At 39.4% G+C, this 22,544-nt stretch overlaps 1 protein-coding gene across 1 annotated transcript in view; it reads left to right on the top strand.

The window, feature by feature from the left end:
* Ola1 (Obg like ATPase 1) overlaps nucleotides 1-22,544 on the top strand; it is a 116,714-nt gene that overhangs the window by 9,879 nt on the left and 84,291 nt on the right. The window contains exons 3-4 of the mRNA XM_032903490.1: nucleotides 698-841; nucleotides 4,435-4,562. Of these exons, the coding sequence (XP_032759381.1) occupies nucleotides 698-841; nucleotides 4,435-4,562 (272 nt within the window). The remainder of the gene's footprint in view (nucleotides 1-697; nucleotides 842-4,434; nucleotides 4,563-22,544) is intronic.

The following is a 22,544-nucleotide window of genomic DNA, read 5'->3' as shown; positions in this document are numbered from 1 at the left end:
TCCATGCTTTAAAAACTCTGCACATTTTAAAAACATGACTGGTGTTCTATGGGTTGGCATCATCTTGTGAGTACATAACACGATATGTATCAGATAATTGAAAATTAATGATTAGTTTCCTCCATATGAATGGTACTTTATCTTGATTTAAATCATATAGCAAAAAACTCACATATTTACTTTTATAATTCATAGTTTGAGGCTTGCCAGTAATCCTTGTGTAGTAATGGTTAGAAGTTAGTATGAGCGCAGGCCTGTTTCTTCAGAGACAAGTAGCAGCTACTCCTCAATTTGGAATGCTTTGGGAACAGTCGTGCTAGCTCTCATAATGTCACCTTAGGAGAGTTATGGTAGGTATGGGTGACATGATACCAGCATTATGGATAATACCAGCGTTACGGATAATGGTACACTGGGGGAAGAATATGTTTTGTGACATTATATGGAACTCTGGGTATCTTCTATTTCAAAGTTTCTTTGGGAACATTCAAATTCTACATAGTCTGAAATAGGGAATATAACCTAATTATGAAATTAAATTATCAAATTTGATATTTTGTGTTAGTAATGTTTCTTCCGCCTTCCCAGATTTGTCCTTATAAATATGGAGCTCTGAAATAAGCATCAGATGTTGTTTTGGTATTTTTTTTTTTTTAGCAATTTCAGAATTGACTGAAAGTGCTTTCCTTTATTTTAGGAAGTCTACCTTCTTCAATGTGTTAACCAATAGTCAGGCCTCAGCAGAAAACTTCCCTTTCTGCACTATTGACCCTAATGAGAGCAGAGTGCCTGTGCCAGACGAGAGGTTTGACTTCCTTTGCCAGTGTCACAAGCCAGCAAGGTAAGAAGTGCAGTCACCATTATTTACTTGCTCCTAGATGGGGAAATACGTGTATTTGATCAAAATCAAGTTCCTTCCAAACTTAAGGTAGCATTACTTTGGTGATTATAAAAGCAGTGTAGACTAGGAAAGGAAGAAGGATGGATCTTCTTTGTTGATGCAGTTATTTTTTCTGAGATTGTGAAGTAGAGGGAGAAATTAGCTTGTTATATGATTTCATCATGTAATACTATAAGGCTATACATGCGTTCATAGGAAGAGGTATGTAAAGACGATCTCTAATGTATTGACAGTAATTTCTGGGTAGTGGACTTTTTAGATGGTATTTGCTTGAATTGTTTGTTTATTTAACGAAAGGTTTGACTATGTAGCCCAGGCTGGCCTTGAACCTCTTGCCTCAGCCTGGAATTTACAGGCATGCATCACCACAGCTGTTGAAGGTGATTTTTACTAATCAGTTGTCCCTTGGTATCCATGAATGGGGAATTGGTTCTTATACTCTAGAGCTATCCAAAGCTGCTCCCCTAAAGTGCTATAATTATTTCATGCATATTGCCTTTGCACCATCTCCTATATTTTCACACTCTCTAGTTTACTTATGCAGGTAACTTAACTGTTATATAAATAGGTACACGCTATTGTTTAGGGAATAATGACAAGAAATCAACCTGCATGCTCATTACAGGTGTGGCTTCTTTCTTGTAAATACCTTTTGCTCTGTGATTGGTTGAATGTGAGCCTTTATAGTTCATAATACCTAATGCTGTTTTTGTTTGGTTTTGTTTTGAGACAGGGTCTCACTATGCAGCCGTGGCTGGCCTAGAACCCAATGTGTAGATAGACCAGGGAAGTCTCACATTTACAGAGGTCAGCTTGGCTCTGCCTTCTGCGTGCTGGGATTAAATGTATGCATCCCTAGTTCTAACTGTATTCTTAGTTCTACTGTTGTATTTCCATACAAGTAGTATTTTGACCTTAGAAATTTCAGAAGATACGCTTCCATTTAATTTCTTTATTTCCATGAGGGCCTTTTTTTTCCTGTAAAGGTAAGCAAGGATATTTTCGAGGAATTCATACTTTTAATTCCTAAAATTTCAACAGATTTGAAATTCAAAAAATTTATTGTCTCTCCATGTCTTTGAGATTTTCAGCAGCATCACATGGCCATACAATACAGTCTAGTGGTGACGAGGGTTTGTACTAGGAGGGAATTCAGTGGAGCCAGATGGCAGCATGGTGGCTGCTGGACCTATAAGGACTGCCCACTGTCAGAAGCACAGTCTCACAATAGCCAGGGACAAACAAGAGGTCTGCAGATTAGACGGTAACCTGGTGGAGTGAAGGGATGATTATAAGGGATTCTGCACACAGTAGGATGGATATACTGAGGATCACAGGAACCAGGATTCTCAGTGTTGGAGAAGAGAAAGAAGGGCAAATACGATAAGGAGACAGCAGCATCGACTACCGTGATAGACAGGATTAGAGAGCTAGTGTCCTGTGTATGCTCAGAAATAAATACAGGGAGTTAGTCACGCTCTAGGAAAACACATATCCCATGCTTCTGTGTACATACTCAGCATACAGTACAGAGAACACACCTCTAGATGTAGATAGTCCTGTTTCATCATTGCATAGGGAGAAGAGGTAGCTTTCACTTCTCACTGTTACCTGCTTTCTCTTCCCATCCTACAATGCACTCTCTTATTTTCTCCCTAATAAGGTTTCATTTTTTCTAATTAAAGATAAAAGGCATACTTAAAACGTAACTTTCTAGATAATGATACAAATCATTTTTATTACCTTGTTAGTACTATGTCATATACAATATATTTACTATTTACCTATTACTATTTCTTTTTAACTTTTCATTCCGTATTGTATTCATTCACAGAACATTTTTATTCACTATTTGAGGTGCTGATAAATACCTGGTTTCTGTTTTTAACCCTAGCTTCTGCTGAATCCCAATCATATCTAGCTACCTTCTTGATTTTGGTACTTAATATATGCATGCGCCTTAGAACTTTTAGTAATATTCCTGATGGGAGCTTTAATTTCAGAAACAGAGCAGTAGTCCCCTCCCTCGTTTTCCTAGGTAAGGAAGTCTTCCTGTGGCTGTGCAGATGGCTCAGTGGGTAAGATGCCTGGCACGTAAGCGTGAACACCCACGCTCAGTCTCCTGAGCCTACATTGAAAACAAGCTGGGCACAGCCGGGCCGTGGTGATGCACAGCTTTCACCCCAGCACGGGGGAGGCAGAAGCAGGTGGATCTCTGAGTTCGAGGCCAGCCTGGTCTACAGAGCAAGTTCCAGGACAGGCAGAGGTGCACAGTCAAATCCTGTGTTGAAAAACAAAACAAAACTGAAGCTGGGCACTATGGGGGTGCACTTGTAATCTCAGCAGTCGATGGCAGAGACATCCACAGAGACAGGTGGATTTCTGGGTCTGACTGGTCACTAGCCTAGCCTAGTTGGCGAGTCCCAGATCATACAAAAAAAAAAAAAAAAACCAAAAACAAAAAACTCAGTCTCAAGAAACAAGGTGGATGACAGCTGAGGAATAATGCTGGAATGTAACCTCTGGCTTTCAGGGGTTACATGTACACGAAGTATTTACAAACACATGCATACTCAGTTCACATATGTACAGAAAAGGGAGGGACACAGGAAATGGCTCAGTGAGTAAAGTGAGTCACCCAGGTATGAGGGCTGGAGTTTGGATCTCTAGCACTCATGCAAATGTAGAGGGCTGAAGGCAGGGCCTGAGAATCCCTGGAGGAAGCTGGTTGGACAGACTGACCATGCCTATGAGTTCTGTGTTTTTCTTTTTCTTTTGCTTTTTGCTTTTTGCTATTTTTTTTTTAATTTATTTTATTCATGTGAGTACACTGTAGCTGTCTTCAGACATAGCAGAAGAGGGCATCAGATCTCATTACAGATGGTTGTGAGCCATCATGTGGTTGCTGGGAATTGAAGTCAGGACCTCTGGAAGAGCAGTCAGTGCTCTTAACCACTGAGCCATCCCTCCAGCCCTTGTTTCTTTTTTGAGTCACCTTTCAGAATGAGTAAGGTAGACAATGATTGAGAAAGACTCCCCATGTAAACTTTGGACCACTACATGCACTTGAAGACACCTGCAGATGTTCCTGTGCATGCACACACACACACTCGACCAGACACACACACACACACACACACACACACACACACACATGAGATGGCTCAGTAGGTAAAGGGGGCTGCCTTCAAGCCTACTGACCTAAATTGGATCCCAAGGACCCACATAGTGGAAGGAGAGGACTGATTTCTGCAATTTGTCCTCTGACCTCCAGAGTGAGCTATGGCACATACACTCCCCTACCCCCACAACACAAATAATGAATAATAAAAAGTAAAAATAAAAGGTAAAAGAAAGAAGTCATAGCATATAGAAAGTTTATTTATTTGGAGGGCTATTAATTTATCAAGTTATTATTATGCACATTCCAAACCTTGTTTCAAGAAGCAATGGTTAATCTATATGAAATGTTTGGAGAATTCAGTTGGTTGATAGGCAGAGTCTTTATAATAAAATCATCTTTTGTATTTCAGCAAGATTCCTGCTTTCCTTAATGTAGTGGATATTGCTGGCCTTGTGAAAGGAGCTCACAATGGGCAGGGTTTGGGGAATGCCTTTTTATCTCATATTAGTGCCTGTGATGGGATTTTTCATCTAACGCGTAAGTACAATTGTTTGTTTATTCATTAAGATAATAGTTTTTATATTGCACAAATAGAAATGAGTGGTTTCTAGAATATAGCTTTGTTTTGCAAGATGAATCATGAATTAGTTTACTAATTTCTAACTTTAATGTCCTTGTCGTTTCCTCACAAGGTTACTGAATAGGAACTGCATGATATAGTCTGGTTGAAGGGTATCCCTTGTTAGATTAGAGACCTGAGGTGTGTTTCTGTGTGAACTGACTTCGGGGTTATAAGGCATTTTGACTTTCTTGAAACTGTGCTGTGTTGAGCCCAGAACTGTATGTGCTTGGGTAAGAAGAGCTCTACACAAGGCTTTACATAACATTTCAGTTCAGTAGTGGCACGGGTTCTTGCAAGGGATTTTCCTGTTCCTCTGAAGTCGAGACACCTGAATAACCCTTGATGCTTGTCTTCATTCAGGGCCTGGGTCAGGCCATGGCTCAAAAACCTGGGAGATTTGGGCTAAAATACAATGTTTGATGAATCTTTAAGTCCTGTTAGGTAACTGTTTTGTGTATGTCAGTTGGGTTGCTGAATTAAGCATGTATGATTTAGTCTGGATCGATGGCTCAGAGGTTAAGTGTGCTTCCGTTCTTCCAGAGGACCTGAGATTGGTTCACAGCACTCCTATTAGGTGCCTAAGAACTTCCTGCTATCGAGAGCATCTGGAGCCTTCCTCTGGCTTCCACAGGCACCTTCACACATGTAGCATACATATAAACATGCCATGCACACATTTAAAAAAAAAACCCATGAGATGGTTTTTATCAGGCAGAAAGTTAGTAAAAAGAATTTGATGGGTCTAGGGATACGGTGTGAGCCTGTGTCCTGTGCTGGGGCCATGGGAACAGACAGAGTTTTTGGGTGGGCCAGCTGCTGCAGCCAGTCAGTGAGTGAGCTTTAGGTTCAGTGAGAGACCTTGTTTCAAAAACTGAGATAGAGCTCGATTGAAGGAGCTACCCGATGTCAGCTTCTGCCTTTCACACACATGGCCTTTAGATAGCTCCCTCACATATATTTACACTTAGCACAAATGTGCGCACGTATCAGTATACACACAAAACTTACTCATTTAGACTGCCAGTGTAGTTTACCTGCGACCATTATGTTGGGGGTCTGGAGAGATGGTTCAGCAGTTCAGAGCATGCACTGATCTTCAGAGGACCCACATCAGGTTGCTTACAGCCACCTGCAACTCTCGTTCCAGGGGATCTGACACCTCTGATCTCCAGTGACTCCTTTGCACATGTTCAAACCCATACACAGATATGTACATATACACACATAATTAAAAATAAGATAAATCTTTAAAAAAAAAACCACATGCACAAAAACAAAACAAAATGACTCTTATTAGGGATAGGTATATAGCTTGGTGGTAGAGAATTTGCTTAGAATGTCTAAAAACTGTGTTTTGTCCCCAGTAATGCCATATACCTCCAAAGGAAAGTGTCTGGTATTTATAAAAAATACTTGAAATTCTTATTCCAAAGAATTATTTAGTAGATTAAACTGCTTTCGAAAATAAAGTAAGTCTCTCTGATGCTTAGTGTATGTTACTTTTGTGGAAGATTTTATTGTTGGGAATATTTGTTTGTACCAGTTTGTTTATTTTTAAACCTTTTGAAGCTAACTATCCAAAATGCCTTTATAGATTAGTCATTTACATGAACTAAAGCAGCCTTTTAAAATAAAATAAATTGCCAAAGCCTTCATTTACTTTGAAGCAGAAATCTAAGTGATTCAGAGTAGTGTTTGAAGTAGCTCCGTGAGATAACTGTTTAGGGGCTCACTGAGGTCGGCTCCAGGCCCGAGAAAGTCATTTAAGTGATAGACTGAAAAGAAGATAACGATCATGTTAGTTTAAATTTGAGGATAAAGTAGTTTGAATGAATATATGGTGTGTGTGTGTGTGTGTGTGTGTGTGTGTGTGTGTGTGTGTGTGTGTGTGTGTGTGTGTGTGTGTGGTGTGGGATCTGATCTAGGCCACTGCATCCTATTTCTATCACTGACTCATACCCTGATACTCTCAGCATAAGTATGTGTTTTAGAATCAATCTGCTTGTTACTATTGGCTCCTACTAATAGTTATAAAACTGTGAAAATATAATCTGCATTTCTGAGCCATGGTTTTCCATGAACAAGAAGAGCAGCAGTGCTGTACTGTCTATATAGTTACGTTGCAGTTGAAATATGAGATGCCTTATGTTAGCACATACAAACTGTTGTTTAGAATGCTGCTTTTTGTGTGAATATAGGTTTTATTTTATATATTTTTTGAGATATGATCTTACCATGTGTCTCTAACTGTGGAACTTGCTGTTATATAGACCAGGTTGGTCTTAAATGGAGATCTTAAATTCTGTGATTAAAAGCATATGCCACTATGCCCATGTGTAAATGTAGATTTTAAATGGCAATATATTGTTTTTTAATATTAAAATTGTGTTAGTATATGCATATTTGCTATTTTAATCACTATTGTGTATGAACGAAGTCCAGTGTATTAAGTGTATTCCAATTGTTAGATAACCAGTATCACCATCCATTTATAGAGACTTTAAAAATATATTCATGCTAATTATGCTTTCTTCTAGATTTTTTAAAATGCATAATTTGCTTACATTGATGTCTGTGAGTATGTGGATGCCTGGTTACTATAGAGGTCAGAAGGTAGCATTAGAACCCCTGGAACTCAAATTATCCATGGTTATCAGCTGCCATGCCAGTGCTGTGAGTCAAGCTCAGGTTCTCTGCAGGAGCAACGAGTGCTTTCACTTGAGGAGCCATTTCTCTAACTCCCAAATTTTATTTTTTATCTATATAGGTGTTTGGCCTTCATATATGTATGTGTACCATGTTTTGACCACAGACATTGCCTGTTGACCACAGAGGTCACAAGAGGGAGACAGATCTTCTAGACCTGGTGTACAGATGCTTTCGAACCTCCATATGGGTGTTAGGAACCAGCCTTGCCCTCTGCAAGAGCAGTAAATGCTCCTAACCAATGAGCCACCTCTCCAGCCCCTTTAAGGGACTTCTTAATCTTCCCAGACGGAAGCTAAGCACCTTTTCCACAGCACTCCACAGTGCTACTTATTCGCTCCCGAGACAGAACCACCGCTCTGCTGTCTCCGAATTTGATTACGTTGTTTGGGGATTTTTTTTTGTCTTTTTTTTCTGAGATGGGATTTCTTTGTGTAGTCCTGGTTGTCTTGGAAGTCAATCTGTAGGTCAGACTGGCCTCCAACTCAGAGATTCTCCTGTCTCTGTGGGACCAAAGGCAGGTACCACCACTGCCTGGCTGACTTTGACTTAAGTATCTCAAGTCAATGGATCATACAGTATTTCCTCCTTTTGAGATTGGCTTATTTCATGCTTCATTGTGATTTAACTACTACATCATTGGTCATTGGTTGCTGAATAGCTTTCTGTTTATTATGTATAACTTTTAAAAATTGCAGATGTTGTTGCTAAAGAATATTCTTATCATGACTGTCTTCTTTGTATATCTCTGGTATTTCTCAAAGCAATAGACTTAGCAGAAAGACTAGTAAGTGAGGGATATATAATACACATTTAAAATTCTGTTAGGTGTATCTAGGCTCCTTTTCTATTCCTATGAGAGTTTAAATTTTCTAATACTATTTTTTTGAAACAGATAAAACAGGTTTAAAATCTGTAATAGTAGGATATGAAGATATACATTGATTATAAATTGAAAGTAAATATTGTTCATATTATGATTTTTTTTAAACTTTTATATCTAATGATTTTTACTAGCTTACTGGGTTTTTGGTTTTTTGTTTTTGTGTTTTTTAAAAATAGGCTGTCATGTAGCCCCAGGCTGGCTTTGAACTCACTGTATAACAGTTAAAGATGACCTTGAACTCTGATTCTTTTTTTTACCTTCTGAATGCTGGAATTATAGACATTTACCACTACTCCTGATGTATTGTGTGCTGGGGATTAAATGTAGAACTTTGTGCATGCTAGGCAAGCATTCTGGCAGTTGAGCCATCTGTAGCCTCTCCTGCTTCCTAATAGAGCATTTATTGGGAAACTTTAATGGCTAGTTAGTAAATACATTGCTCCATTATATATTGTGTTTATGTGTACTTTAGAGTGTGTGTATGTATGTTATGTGTGTTTGTAATGCTTGAAAGGTACAAATGTCATGCTAGCTTTAGGGTCATAATCTAAGACCGTAGAGTGCTGATCTCTGCTCTAGAGTTTCTTCATGCAATACAGGCTCAGACCACTGAGCCATCTCTCCAGCTCCCACTGCACAAAGCTTTATTTTCACGCAGTCTCATTTGTTTATAGTGTAGGCTGGCTCCCGGGCTCCATGTTCTGCTCTGGAAGTTCTTGCCTCCTCCAGCGTTTTGAAGAGAGTTCCCTATGGATTTCTAGAAGTTTCAGCATTTCAGGTTTTAAACCAAGGTCTTTGATTCATTGTGAATTGATTGTACAAGTGAAAGAAATCAAGTTTTGCCAGTACTGAACAGGCTGTCTTTATCTCCTTTGTCAAAATTATCTGGGCATAAATTATTTGTTGTTTCATTTTTGGGTCCTCTAGTGTGATCCATTTGCCTACTCATCCATTTTTATAGCAGTACCGGGTTGGATTTGTCCTGTGGCTCTGGTGTAATTCGAGGCTAGGTGCTGCATTGCCTAAACAGTGCTCTTTGGTTATTCATGGCCTTTTGTGGTTCCATATGAATTCCTGAGTTGTTGTTTTTTCTAAATCTGTGAAATGTGATATCAGAGTATTGATAGAGAAATTAATTTTGGTAGTATAGTCCCCCTTCCCAGGACCCCCAGTATTCTGTCAATCCAGGAACATGGGATGTCTTTCCATCTTCTTTGATTTCCTTTTTCAGTGTCTTCAGCAGATCCCTGAAGCTCATTTGCCTTCTGGCTAATCTAGAGGAGTCGGTGAACTTCAAGGTCCCTGACAGACTCTTTGTAAAAAGTAAAAAGTTGAAAGTGATTGAGAAAAAATATCGAAATAAGTTACAAAGATATGATTATAGTTATGATTATTATTTAAGAAAGTGCATAGCCTCAAAGGCATATAAAGGAGTGTAAAGACATTTGGTAGGGCTGGAGAGATGGCTCAGCGGTTAAGAGCACTGACTGCTCTTCCAGAGGTCCTGAGTTCAATTCCCAGCAACCACATGGTGGCTCACAACCATCTGTAATGGGATCTGATGCCCTCTTCTGGTGTGTCTGAAGACAGCGACTGTGTACTCATATACATACATTAAAAAAAAAAAAAGACATTTGGTGAAAGACTGAAAGTGGATGAACAGTTAACATCAGCAGTAAGTGTGGGGGGTCGAGATAGGAAGGAAGGAAGGAACAAGTGATGGAGGGAGGGAGGGAAGGAGGGGGGGAGGGAGGGAGGGGTTCCACACACACTCAGACTTGAGTAGAAAGTTGATGAGAAGTTCCCAGATTTTGCCACAGAATTTGAGTTTTGAAACATTACTGCTGCCCTCATTTTTCAAAGCTCTAAAAGAGATTGTTTTTGAAATGGGAGAATAAAAGCCATGAGTGTCAAAGACATTTGCTGTGTAGTGTGTTATAGCTAATTTGAGAGATATGCGTTATACAAATTCGAAAGCCAGCAAAGAAAATTCTGTTCCTTTTGTGGGAGAAGAAGATGGCCATGCAATAGAAGTGTAGGTTATTTTATAAGTACTTTGTTGGCTTGTCTGTGCAGTTAGGGAGCTGATATGCTCACAGATGACCATTTGCTTCCTGTCCCTCCTTTCATCAGCAAGCTCCTCCCACTCTCTCCCAGTGGCAGGCACATCACAGGCTCTGCAGTTACCAGTATGATGCTGGATGTCCCTTGCAAACGTAAAGTTTGCCGGTTTTGGAACATAGAAATGCTTTTATTCTATCAGTAATTATAATACTAAGCTCAAGACTTCTTTTTGGCCAGTAATTTATTCTTTTTAATTTTATTTTTAGTGCTTATTTTATAAAGTAAGAGTCTATTTTAGGAAATAGAGCACTTCAGATTTTACAGTTGTACAATGAAACTTTAATTAATTAGTTAATTAATTAGTTAATTATTTAGTTAATTAATGACAGAATCTCTCTATTTTGTAGTTTTGGCTCCTCTGGAACTCCTTATATAGACCAAACTTCCATCAAACTCAGACACACCTGCTTCTGTCTCCCAAATGTGCCCAGATTAAAGGTGTGCGCCACCACCACCTGCCTGTGCCTTGGCTTTGGTTGCTGTCTCTTTCTGAATATGCAGTCTTAGTCCTTAGAAAGCACTCCCTCTTTCCTCTCCATTAGGATTGTAAGTGCTTGCCAAGTACACTTCCCTCTTGGTCTTTCCTCTTAAGCTGGTCAGCCCCGTTCTTATGGACACAGAGCGGAGATCAGATTGTGTAAAGATGGTTTCTTGGTTTCTGTTCAGATGGTTAGAATTTTTGGCAAGGAGAAATAAAGGCCCTTATCCTTTCTCCTGAATTATTAATGGCAGATGTGTCTTCTTCCTGTTTTATATTACTAGTCCCTATATCTGTTTGAATTTCATGTCACAATTGTTTAGTTAGAGCTTTAACAACACTGTTCCGAGAGCTTCTTTAGTTTCTGTGGGCGCTTGGCTAAACAGAGCTGATGGTGGGACTCCAGATTGGAGTTGCCTTTTTAGTTTATTTGGAGTCATAGCCCTCAAGGCACTACTGCTTTATTGAACTGCTAAATGAGAAGGTAAGAATGCCTTCATTCAGTTGCCCCACCCCCTCAGGTTAAGTTAGGTGTTTATATGTTAGTAAATCACCTTTAATTACCATGAACATAAATTTCTGTTTTCAAGAACCCACATTTCCCCCTTCATAAGCTTGTCATTTAGAAGTTTTAAATGAATTACACATTTTTGCCTAGACACAAATTGCCAATATAAAGTTGTCTTTGATTGTATTCTAAAATAATGGAGTTTTCCCCCTTGGGTTCTGTAATTATCTTTTTCAGCAGTATTTATTAAATTGATCTAGTATTAGACTTCAGCAAATAATTTGACCAAACCCCATATGTTTTCTTTGTTTCTGCAGAACAAATTCAATATAATCAATAATTCTGCAGTAGTTCTCTTCTACATATACAAGGAATTCTAATAACCAGCCTCTGTTTACTATGGAAAATTACTGTAGTAGAAACAATTTCTTCTACTTTAAATTGCAATGCTGTATGGAACTGTTTAGTCTACTAGTTATTTGCAGTTTAATTGTTTGGATATTTGAATATTTATTCTGACATAACTTTGAGGTCTCATTTCCTGTCCTTTGCCCAAAATAGCCAACTGTAGAGGTCACTTTGTGACTCTTGTATTATTAATGAGTTTAAACTAATCAGGAATGTGAGAGCAACTTCTAACGTCCAGGAGAATCTCTTGATCTTCAAGCATCAAGTTTTGAACCACATTTTTCTTAGTTGTCAGAACTCTGTCATTTGTTAAGTTAAAATGTAAGTATCAGAACAGGCCTGGTTTTGGAAATCAGTGCAGGCTTTGTTACACTTGAGTGAATGGAGTCAACCTCCTGTAGCCTGCTCTTCTGTAAACTTCCCCTGGATGCTTTTAGCTCTCCTTCGTGTGCTAAGTGCAGTTCTCCTACAGCAGTGGTGACACTAACAAGACCAACCACACTGCTTGGCATCACCATTCTGCAGATGCTGTAATCCGCAGATGTCTCTTGTAGCCAGTAATTATAGTGGTCCCTTGATTTAAGTAACTGGTGGAGGACAAATTACCAATGGTGAAATAGATTGAGATTTTAGTTAGTAAGATGAGGTTTGAAAGGGAAATATGGTGGATAAAATAAGCTTTAAATATTAGATTGACTCTAAAAAGAAAAAAATTCAGATGGGCAAAGTAGCTGGGAGGAGAAAGCTGGGATACTGTTAGGAAACATGATTTAGAGGTTGCTAAAGGTGTGTAATGTTATAATTAAGAAGTAAAAACAAGGCGTGAATAAAGATGAGAAAGAGGAAGACAAGATAAGAGGTGACTGAAAAGGCTTTCTAGTAAACAAGATGTGGAAACCATAAGCAACAGTCTTACAACCTAACTGAGCAGCATACAAACAGGAGCAAACCCACCATGAGATGTAAGAGTGAAATGAAATACAGAAAACAAGACTTAGAATACTTACAGAGTGCGTTGCTGGCATTCCTTCACCAAGTTGGAAAATGTGAAGTTCTCAGATCCCTCTGTCTCTAACAGGCTGCAGGTGCTTTTGTTGGGGAAAGGGATCCTTATAGCCTCAATTTTCTTGGAGTTCTGGCACATGGGGGGCTTTGGGAGGAGTGAGGGTTGTAAATCCTTTCTTGATAGTTCCCTGGGCAGCCCTACCCTCTTCTGGTCCTGCTGGTCCCTAATGTGATGAGTAGCACCTCTTTCAAAGTCTGCTGCTCTACCCTGGGCAGCTTCATTAGGTGGCCTTCCAGCTGGGCAATGCTTACGATTGTCTTGTCTGTTTGTTTGTTAATTTGTCTTTGTGTGCACACACATATGCAAATGCATGGTCCTATATTTATGAGCCCATGGGTGTGTGCAGTAGGGCATGCATATATCCCCACATTTGTGTTGGGGCTACAGGATGACATTGGATATCTTCTTTGATCATTCTTTATCTTACACGTTGAGGCAGGGTCTCTTCCTTGAACTCACAGCTTACCTATTCATGTAGTTTCACTAGTTAGTTTGTTCTGGGAATCCCATCTCTGCCTACAGAATGCTGGGATATAGCTGGGTCACCGTGCCCTCTTGGAATTTATGTGGTTCCTGAAAATCTGAACTCAGGTCCTTAGGATTGTACAAGTACTTTATACCTACTCCATCTCCCCAGTCCCTTTGTTTACTTTAATAGGAAGGTTTTGCCCAGAAACAGTACACAAATATTAGTTAATTAACCTTTTTGGTTTTATGAGATAGTCATCCCCCTAACCCCCATCCCCTTCTCTCTCTAGGGTTTTTCTGTGGAATACCTCTGGCTGTTCTGAAACTTGCTATGTAGACTAGGCTGGCCTCAAACTCACTGAAATCCACCTGCCTCTGCTTCCTGACTGCTGGGATTAAAAGCACACTGCACCATACTTGGCTTGAGACAGTATCTTATGTAGCCCAGTTTGGCTGTAAATTCATTACATAGTTGAAGCTGGCCTCGAACTTCTAATTCTTTTACTTCTGAGTGCCTTAATTAAGCTTCAGCTCTATGTGACCATGTTTCCTGTCTTGTAAGAATGTATTTTTTAGAAACTTGTATATAATATGCAACTTGTATTATCATAGAGCATTTGGCAACATATTGATGAACTGGCAATAGGTCAGTACACTATCTCATACAAACAGTTTTATCCCAGAATTAACGCTGGTTTGTCTGATTAAGCCTTTATATTTTAGGTTGAGAATCCTGTATTTCTCTGTTCATGAAATTATTCATTGTTTAAATTACAGTAAATATTCGAAGAAATTATATTGTAAAAATGTTGATTATGAAGTGATAAAAGCTTCTCTTTATGTTTTATTTTATAGCCACTTATTGTGTTGTGTGTGTGTGTGTACATTTGAGCAGAGTGCTCACCCCTTGTCAGTCATCTGTGGCAGTACAGAAGTGACTTGTGCTTGTTTTGCAAGATGTTCTTTTGCTTTTGTGATATCAGCTTTGTTTTATACAAATTAAAGTATTACACACTAGAATAATATCAGTTGCAACCACTAAATAGAAAGACCCAAATTTGTTGACTAAATATTTGTATGAGGCTGTTGACTGCTATTTAACATGATAGTTTCATTTTAAACATTCTCTGATTTTGGTAGCAAGTGAAAACATGGTTTATATTTATATATATTATATATTTACATTTATTGTATTTATGTTTTTTAATTTCAAAGTTGGTCTTCACTCAGTATGTATTAGTAACAGATTCTAATGGCACATATGTGAAATATCTTCAGTTGTGCAGTTTGGTTTCTGATGAGTTCACTGCTTTACACAAACAGTCACTGGCACTTTAATGGTATTGATCTAAATCTCAAACTTCCACTAAAATGTGCTGCAGTTGGGGTTGGGGATTTAGCTTAGTGGTAGAGTGCTTGCCTAGCAAGCGCAAGGCCCTGGGTTCGGTCCCCAGCTCCGGAAAAAAAGAAGAAAAAAAATGTGCTGCAGTTATTTTTACTCATTTTCCCCCTGTTTGGAAGAACAGTGTAGTGTAACTATTCGATTACGATTTAAGATTGATGTTGGAATAATATTTAGACTTCTAGCTAACTTCTTTTATACTTGCACCAACATTACTCTGTACTGCAGTCACACTACATGGGTAGAGGCTTTACCAATGTCTTTTTTGAATCTGAATTTCCCCCTTGATCTGTTGAATAATTCTGGTTTTAATTTACTTGCATTGTTAATAACCATAGAATATTAACATTATTTAAATTTACAAGTATTTTCTTCAGATAATTATTTCAATGAACAGGTTTTAGAAATAATTGAAAATTGCTTAGTTAATTTTGTACTAATTAATTGCTTATTCTTTGTAAAAAAAAACCTTAAGAATGTCAGTATTTAGCTTTTATTGTAATGAATTGTGAAAGGTTAATTCAGAATAAGGGCATTTGTTAGTAATAGCTAGCATCGTGTCCCTATGATGTATTAGACTTTGTAAATTGCATCGCTGGTCCCTATATAGGAACTACACGCCTTTAATGATTGAAAGGAAAAAGTACTTGCAAGTAAGGCTGCTTATCCTTTTTAGAAGCAAGCTAAATTCAAATGGAAGCTTTATTATTTACATGAGCAAAATGTAAGATTTGTTTTTGGCTCCTCGGCTGCTATGATGTGAGTGGTCTAATATAGTGGACATTGGTGCAGAATGACTAAGTGAGTCATAGGAACAACATCTGCTCAGAAGGCCCCAGATACAGCTGAGTTATGCTGCGAGATCTCCAATCAGTGCATCTGTCCCTGAGGCTTGAGTGGCTACAAGGATAGTTCTCTATTTTGGCGCACTCACTGTATGAAGATAGCATATTAATTTTTTTCCATGGAACTGGAATATTTGTGCTGGTAATATCTGAATAGTAGAGTTACAGTAATGACTGACACTTTCAAGACTGGAAATACAGGGAAATGGTGATATGTAAGTTCACTTCAACTGTTTGTTATCTAAAACTGGTTGTTTGTGGTAAGAGTTTTACATTGCAGACACATAGGTGTTAATGTCTTACAAAGTACAGGCTTTAGAACAGGGAAATGTAGGTGGAAGCCTGGGTGCAGATGTCTAGGAAGAGCAACAGAGCCAGGTGCCTCCTGAACCTAAATGGAGTAGAGTGAGGGGAGCAGGGACGGAGAAAGTTGTGTTACATTATGTATGTGAACTCATTAGCATGCATTTTGTTTTAAAATTAATTAATTAATTTCACTGCTCAACAACTCATTAAATGGGCAGTGTCCACATGGGATTACTTGAGGAGATGTTACCTTATTGGGAGATCTGAATCTTATTTCACTTTTTTTTCTTTTTCCTGGAACTTGCTCTATAGACCAGGCTGTCCTTGAACTCAGATCCACCTGCCTCTGCCTCCTGAGTGCTGGGATTAAAGGCGTGCACCACCTACATCACCTGACTGAGGTCTGAATTTTATAGTTTTCATTATTTCAGTATTCTCTAGGCTGCAGTTCTTTGTAATTATTACCAAACTTAGAATATTTTATTCTTTAAAAAATATTTACTTAAGGTTCTTTTGTTGTTGTTAAGATTTGTTTATTTTATATATGAGTAAACTGAAACTGTCTCACCAGAAGAGGGCATCAGATCCCATTACAGATGGTTGTGAGCCACCATGTGGTTGCTGGGAATTGAACTCAGGACTTGTAGAACAGCAGTCAGTGCTCTTAACCGCTAAGCCATCTCTCCAGCCCTATATTTTATTCTTTAAAAAGTAATTTTGGTTATTTGAATTATTTAGTTATTGTTAGAAGTATGTTTTTTTTTTCTGGAGCTGAGGACCGAACCCAGGACCTTGTGCTTGCTAGGCAAGCACTCTACCATTGAGCTAAATCCCCAACCCCTAATAATTAATATTTTTAACTTACGGGAATATTATTCTGAATTTCCTACTATGTGTTATAATTCTAAAATGTATCATTGTTGTTGAACAAATATACTTTGCTGTAAACAAAACAAAAACCTTTTAAAAAGTTATAAGGGCTTTGAGTTTATAACCTGGGATGTAGACAGCCAGAAGGAGATCATTCCTTATAGTGAAAAAGCCTGACTGACTTAATGTGAGGTCATGAACACGGTGCAGAAAGTGGAGGCGCTCTCCTGGGTGGAAATAGCTGGGTAAGGTAAGAGGGCCTCCCCTGTGCTTCTGACGGAGCAGTGAAGCTGAGGAGAGGCTGGCCCCAGTGAAGTCCATGAAAGCTGCAGCGTAGGGTGTTCTGTGTCGCCCTTCTTCTTCAACTCCAGTGGGTAGGGAAGACTCCATAGAAGTGGAGGATGGGAACATCTCTCAAGTGTGTTGTTCACCAAAGAGAAAATGGCACAGTCAGAATCCTTCTGCCTTGTTAAAAAAATACCCAAGGCTTTTGGACATTGATAAAATTCATTGCAGCTGCTGACAGTTGGGGTGGATGGAATATACTCTCCCAGGAATTTGTTTGGTTCACAGCTGTCCAGAGTGATATGAAGAGAGTTGAAAAAGCTACATTCTCAGCCCAGAGTTACATGCCTAGGGTTGAAACTAGGTCAGAACAACAGTGTAGTTCATCCTCCAACTACTGTTTACGATCAAAGTAGCATGTTCCTAAAGAGTTAGGTAGAGGGAAAAGGAGTAGTCACCGTGCAAAGGAAAGATGTCAGTGCACAATTGAGTGGACAGAACTAATAAACCAAATTGCATCCTAAACAAGTCCTCTTTGTGGGAATGTGAAGTTAACAACTGTGCTAATCTCAAATCTAGCCCTTTTACTCCTCTCATTTCCAGTGCGGAGGCTCTTCTGAATGCTAGCCACTCAGTGCTCTGCCACTTAGTCACATACACACTCTCCAACCCCTACTAAACTCCCAGGAACATAAACGACTCAGGGCTTGTAAGTTGGCTCAGTGGGTAAAGTCACTTGCTACCAAAGCCTGATGACCTGAGTCAATCTGCAGAACCCACCTAAAGTTGCATGGAGTGATCCGGTTTCTACAGGCTGTCCTCTGACTCTACATTTGTGCAGTGGTGCACATACATGTGCACACACACATACAGCATAAATAAGAATAAAAATTATAAAAAAGATTTACTCTGTTTAAGGCATATGAAGAGTGTTTCAGTTTGTTCTGTTCCCTACAGGCTGGTTTTTCCAGTAGAAAATTATGAGCCATAAAAGACCAGGGGAAACATACTAAAAATCAACAATTGAAACTATGCTCAAGTATTGTATGTATGTTACTGTTTCACAAGGAATTTGAAATAGCTGAGTTTTAAAGAAGTAGATAATGTGCGTGACTGGATGGGTAATTTCAGTAGAGATGAAAGACAAAAGGACAGAGCAACTGGAAGGAACACTGGAGATAGAAACTCCAGTGACTGTCCTGGCTGTGGCATCTTGATACAAGATGCAGTCAGCAGAGACGAGGGGGCCTCAATTGAGGAAACAGCTCCAAAAGATTGAGCACAGGCAAGCCTGGGGGGCATTTTTCCTTAGTTATTGATGGGGTGGACCCAGCCCATTGTGGTAGTGCCATTCCTGGGCCGGTATTCTTATAGCTGGGTGCTACAAGAATGCAGGCTAAGCATGGGGAACAAGCCAGTAAGCAGCACTCCTCCATGGCCTCTGCATCAGCTCCTGCCTCCAGGTTCCTGACCTGCCTGAGTTCCTGTCCTGACTTCCTTCAGTGATGAACAGTGAGTGATGTGGAAGCAAAAGCCAAATTCTCCCCAGCTTACTTTTAGTCATGGATTTTTATCGCAGCAATAGAAACCCTTTAAGGCAGAGTCAATAGCAGATGCTTCAGACTCATTACGTAAGAAACATTGTCTGAGGGGCTGCAGAGATGGCTCAGTGGTTAAGAGCACTGACTGCTCTTCCAGAGGTCCCGAGTTCAATTCCCAGCAACCACATGGTGGCTCACAACCATCTGTAATGCATTCTGATGCCCTCTTCTGGTGTGTCTGAAGACAGCGACAGTATACTTATACAGAATAAATACATCTTTAAAAAAAAAAAAAGAAACTGAAACGATACATGAAGAGACTGTCAAGAGCAATCAGAAGGTCTAACAACTGACATGTAAAGGAAGGAGCATGCTACGTGTCACTTTATAGTGGGGATGTGTTAGGTGACACCACTGTTGTATAAACAGTATAATGTGCATACAGAAAACTAGGGGGATAGCCTACTACATAATTAGACTGAATAGTGTAGGAAATTACAACACAGTGTTAAGTTTTGTGTATCTGAACAGTGTTCTATTGCTGTGAACAGACACCATGGCCAAGGCAACTCTTATAAAGGACAACATTTCATTAGGGCTGGCTTACAGTTTCAGAGGTTCAGTCCATTATTAGCAAGGCAGGAGCATGGCAGTGTCCAGGCAGGCATGGTGTAGGAGGAGCTGAAAATTCTACATCTTGATCTAAAGGCCACTGTTTCTAGGTAGCTTGGAGGAAGGTCTCCAAGTCTACCCCCATAATGATATACTTCCTCCAACAAGGCCATACTTTCTCATAGTGCCACTCCTTGAGCCAAGCATATTTAAACCACCAAGCACAGGCAAATTGTAGTAAAAGTACTAGTTAAAAGGATTGGTCAGCACACACCTATGAACCTAGCTCTTGGGTAACAGGAGGATTATCAGTTCAAGCCAGCCTAGGCTACACAGATTGTGTCTCAAAAACAAGCAGACAGCAAACACTTTATTTATTTTTTTTAATTTTTTATTAGATATATTTCTTTACTTACATTTCAAACGTTATTCCCCTTCCTGGTTTCCTGTCCATACGTCCCCATTCCCTCCCCTCCCCTTCCTCCAGCAAACACTTTATAGTCTGGAAAATTTTTAAGTATAATCTCCTGAGAATTTTATTGTATATAGTCTGTTGTTGACCAAAACATTATTGTGTGACTCAGATCCCCCGTGTGTGTGTGTATGTATGTATGTATGTATGCATGTGTGCATGTATGTATATATGTATGTATATGTATACATTTTTTTCCAAGTTGCACCTACGAGCCTTATATATACCAGGCTAGTGGCTAGTGCTGTACCACAGAGTTAATGTCTCTAATGCTTACACTGTATTTTAAATAATGACCAAGGATTTTCCAGAATGAATGAGACACATTCCAAGAAGCTTAGATAATCACAACAGTATGAATAACATACACAGTAACTCATATACACATGTAGAGTTGAATTGTTGAAAACAAAGTAATAGGAATTTGGTCTGGGGAGGTAGCTTAGTGATGGGACACATGGCTTGGCATGGGTTCAGTAACTGATGCTGGTGGAAAACCAAACAAGAAACAGAGAAGGGAGTCTCAAAGGCACCCACAGAAATATTACTTAGAGAGAATAAAGGTACAAATTTTGCAGGGCGTGACTTCTGTTGTCCCAGAAACTTTGTCAGAAACTGTGAAGGCTAGGAAACAGTAGAGTGACTTCTTTTTTCTGAGAATTTTGTGTCATAATAAAATGTGCTCTGATCTAGACCTGGAGAACTGACTCAGTAGTTAGGAGCACTGGCTGATCTTTCAGAGGACTGGGGTTCAGTTTCCATCACCCATGTGTCAGCTAACAGTCGCTTGTAACTCCAAGTCCAGCGGATCTGATGCCCTTTACTTGTTTCCATAGGCGCAGCGCACATGGTGCACATAGATAAATAAAGGCAAATCACCCATCCACATAAAACACTGTTTTGTTTTGAGATGGTCTTACGAAGAATTGGCTGGCGTGGAACTCACTCTATGGACCAGGCTGGCTTTGAGATCGTAGAGATCCACCTGCCTCTGTCTTCTGAGTACTGGGGTTAAAGGCATGTGCTACCAAGTCCCGCAATAATTTTTCATTTGTTTGTTTTTTGCACAGTTTTACTAGGTAATTTTGATTGGCTCGGAGTTTGTCACGTAGACCAGGTTGGTCTCGAACTCACAGAAATCCTGCTTGCCTTTGCTTCCTGGGTACTGGGATTAAAGATGTGTGCTATTCTGCCTGTCCAATTTTTTCTTAAAGTTTTAAATTTAATTAAAAATTCTTTAAAATTAAGTCCAACTTCTATTTATTCCAGTTCCTTCTTGATCCCCCCCCAACTTTATGTGTTCATTCATTTGTGTTCTGTCTGTCTCTGTGATTCTCTCTGTCTCTGTCTCCCCCCCCATCCTCCCATCCCCTCCATGAAAAAAACTAACTCCCTCTCTCCTAGATGTCATCAGTTGTTATCTAGGTGCTGGACCTTATGACCAACTTCTCCTCTTCCTCCAATGCTGGGACTTTACCTGGCTTGATTTTGCACAGATCTTGTGCATAATATTCACAATCACTGTGAGTTCATATGTGCAGTTGTTCCGTTGGGTCCTGAAAACACAATTTCATTATAGTCACCTACCCTTTCTGGTTCTTAAAATCTTCCTGCTCCCTTTCTACATTGATCTCTGTGCCTTGAGAGGAGGTGATTTGATATTATTTAGGGCTGAGCTCTCCTGCAGTCTTTTGTTTTCATGTTACCCGTGTATGTCAGTGTATTACATGCTAGCTACTGCTAAAAAAAAAGGCTTCACAAATGAGGTTCACTAATCTTTGGGTGTAATGACAAGTCACTAAGAATTGGTTTAATACTATGTCCATTTAGCAGAATAACAGTAATAGGTTCTCTCCAAGGTGTCTGTCTAGCCAGAGCTTTTTGCCCCTGGTTATGATGCCTAACTATGTCTTATGAAATGGGCTTTAAATCATGTCACAAAGTTGTTTGATTACTCTTATAACGTTTGTGCCACTCTTACACAGTGGGCTTATCCTGCCAGGTCAGCGGTTATTGTAGCTCACAGGATTCACAGCTGCGCAAGATTTATTATTGATTTTTCTTCTCTGCTAGCATGGACAGCATCTTCTAGCACTGTGAAAGTTGGCCAGTAGGGGTGAAACTGCAGGTCATTATCAGCTTGATTTCTTCATTGTCTATGACTCGAGTATGTGGTGTCTTCTGCAATAGGCTCTTACCTCCCTCTCTCTTCCCATCTTTCCTTCTCTATCTCCATCATTATATGTGTATGTATATGATGCATGTATATGATGTATATGTATGTGTATGATGTATATGTATGTCTTAAGGTTTCTATTGCTGTGAAGAGACACCATGACCAAGGCAGCTCTTACAAAAACAGCATTTAATTGGGGATAGCTTACAGTTTCAGAGGTTCAGTCCATTTTTATTATGTCAGGAAGCATGGCAGTGTCCAGGCAGACATGGTGCTGGAGAAGAAACTCATCTTGATCTGAAGGCAGCCAAGAGAGAGTATCTCCCACAGGAGGTGGAGCTTGAGCACCAGAAGCCTTCAGAGCCCACACGCACATTGATGCACTTCCTCCAACAAGGCCACACCTCCCAATAGTAGTAGCACTTTCTATGGGCCAAGCATATCTAAACCACCACGATGTATATGTTTTATATACATTTATATTTAGACCCCTGTTTGACAAGTAACTAAGCAAAATCTATATACACATATGCATGCTTCTGCAGTTGTAGGTTTCCGACATGACTTTCTCAAAGGTTTGATCATGTCAGTTGTCCCTTTCCATTCCTATGTCCCACCAAGCTTTAGATTTCTGTCATAGTCTGGCCATGTACTGTGGTATATATTGATATATATATTGATTAAAGAAATGTAGCATAAGCACATGTACATACAGCCACTTATACTCTGGTTCTGTGGCTGGAT

Source organism: Rattus rattus, chromosome 5 (assembly GCF_011064425.1).
Source record: "Rattus rattus isolate New Zealand chromosome 5, Rrattus_CSIRO_v1, whole genome shotgun sequence".
Taxonomy (NCBI): Eukaryota; Metazoa; Chordata; class Mammalia; order Rodentia; family Muridae; genus Rattus; species Rattus rattus.
The sequence above is the reverse complement of the archived record's forward strand: the minus strand, read 5'-3'. Positions and strand labels throughout refer to the sequence as shown.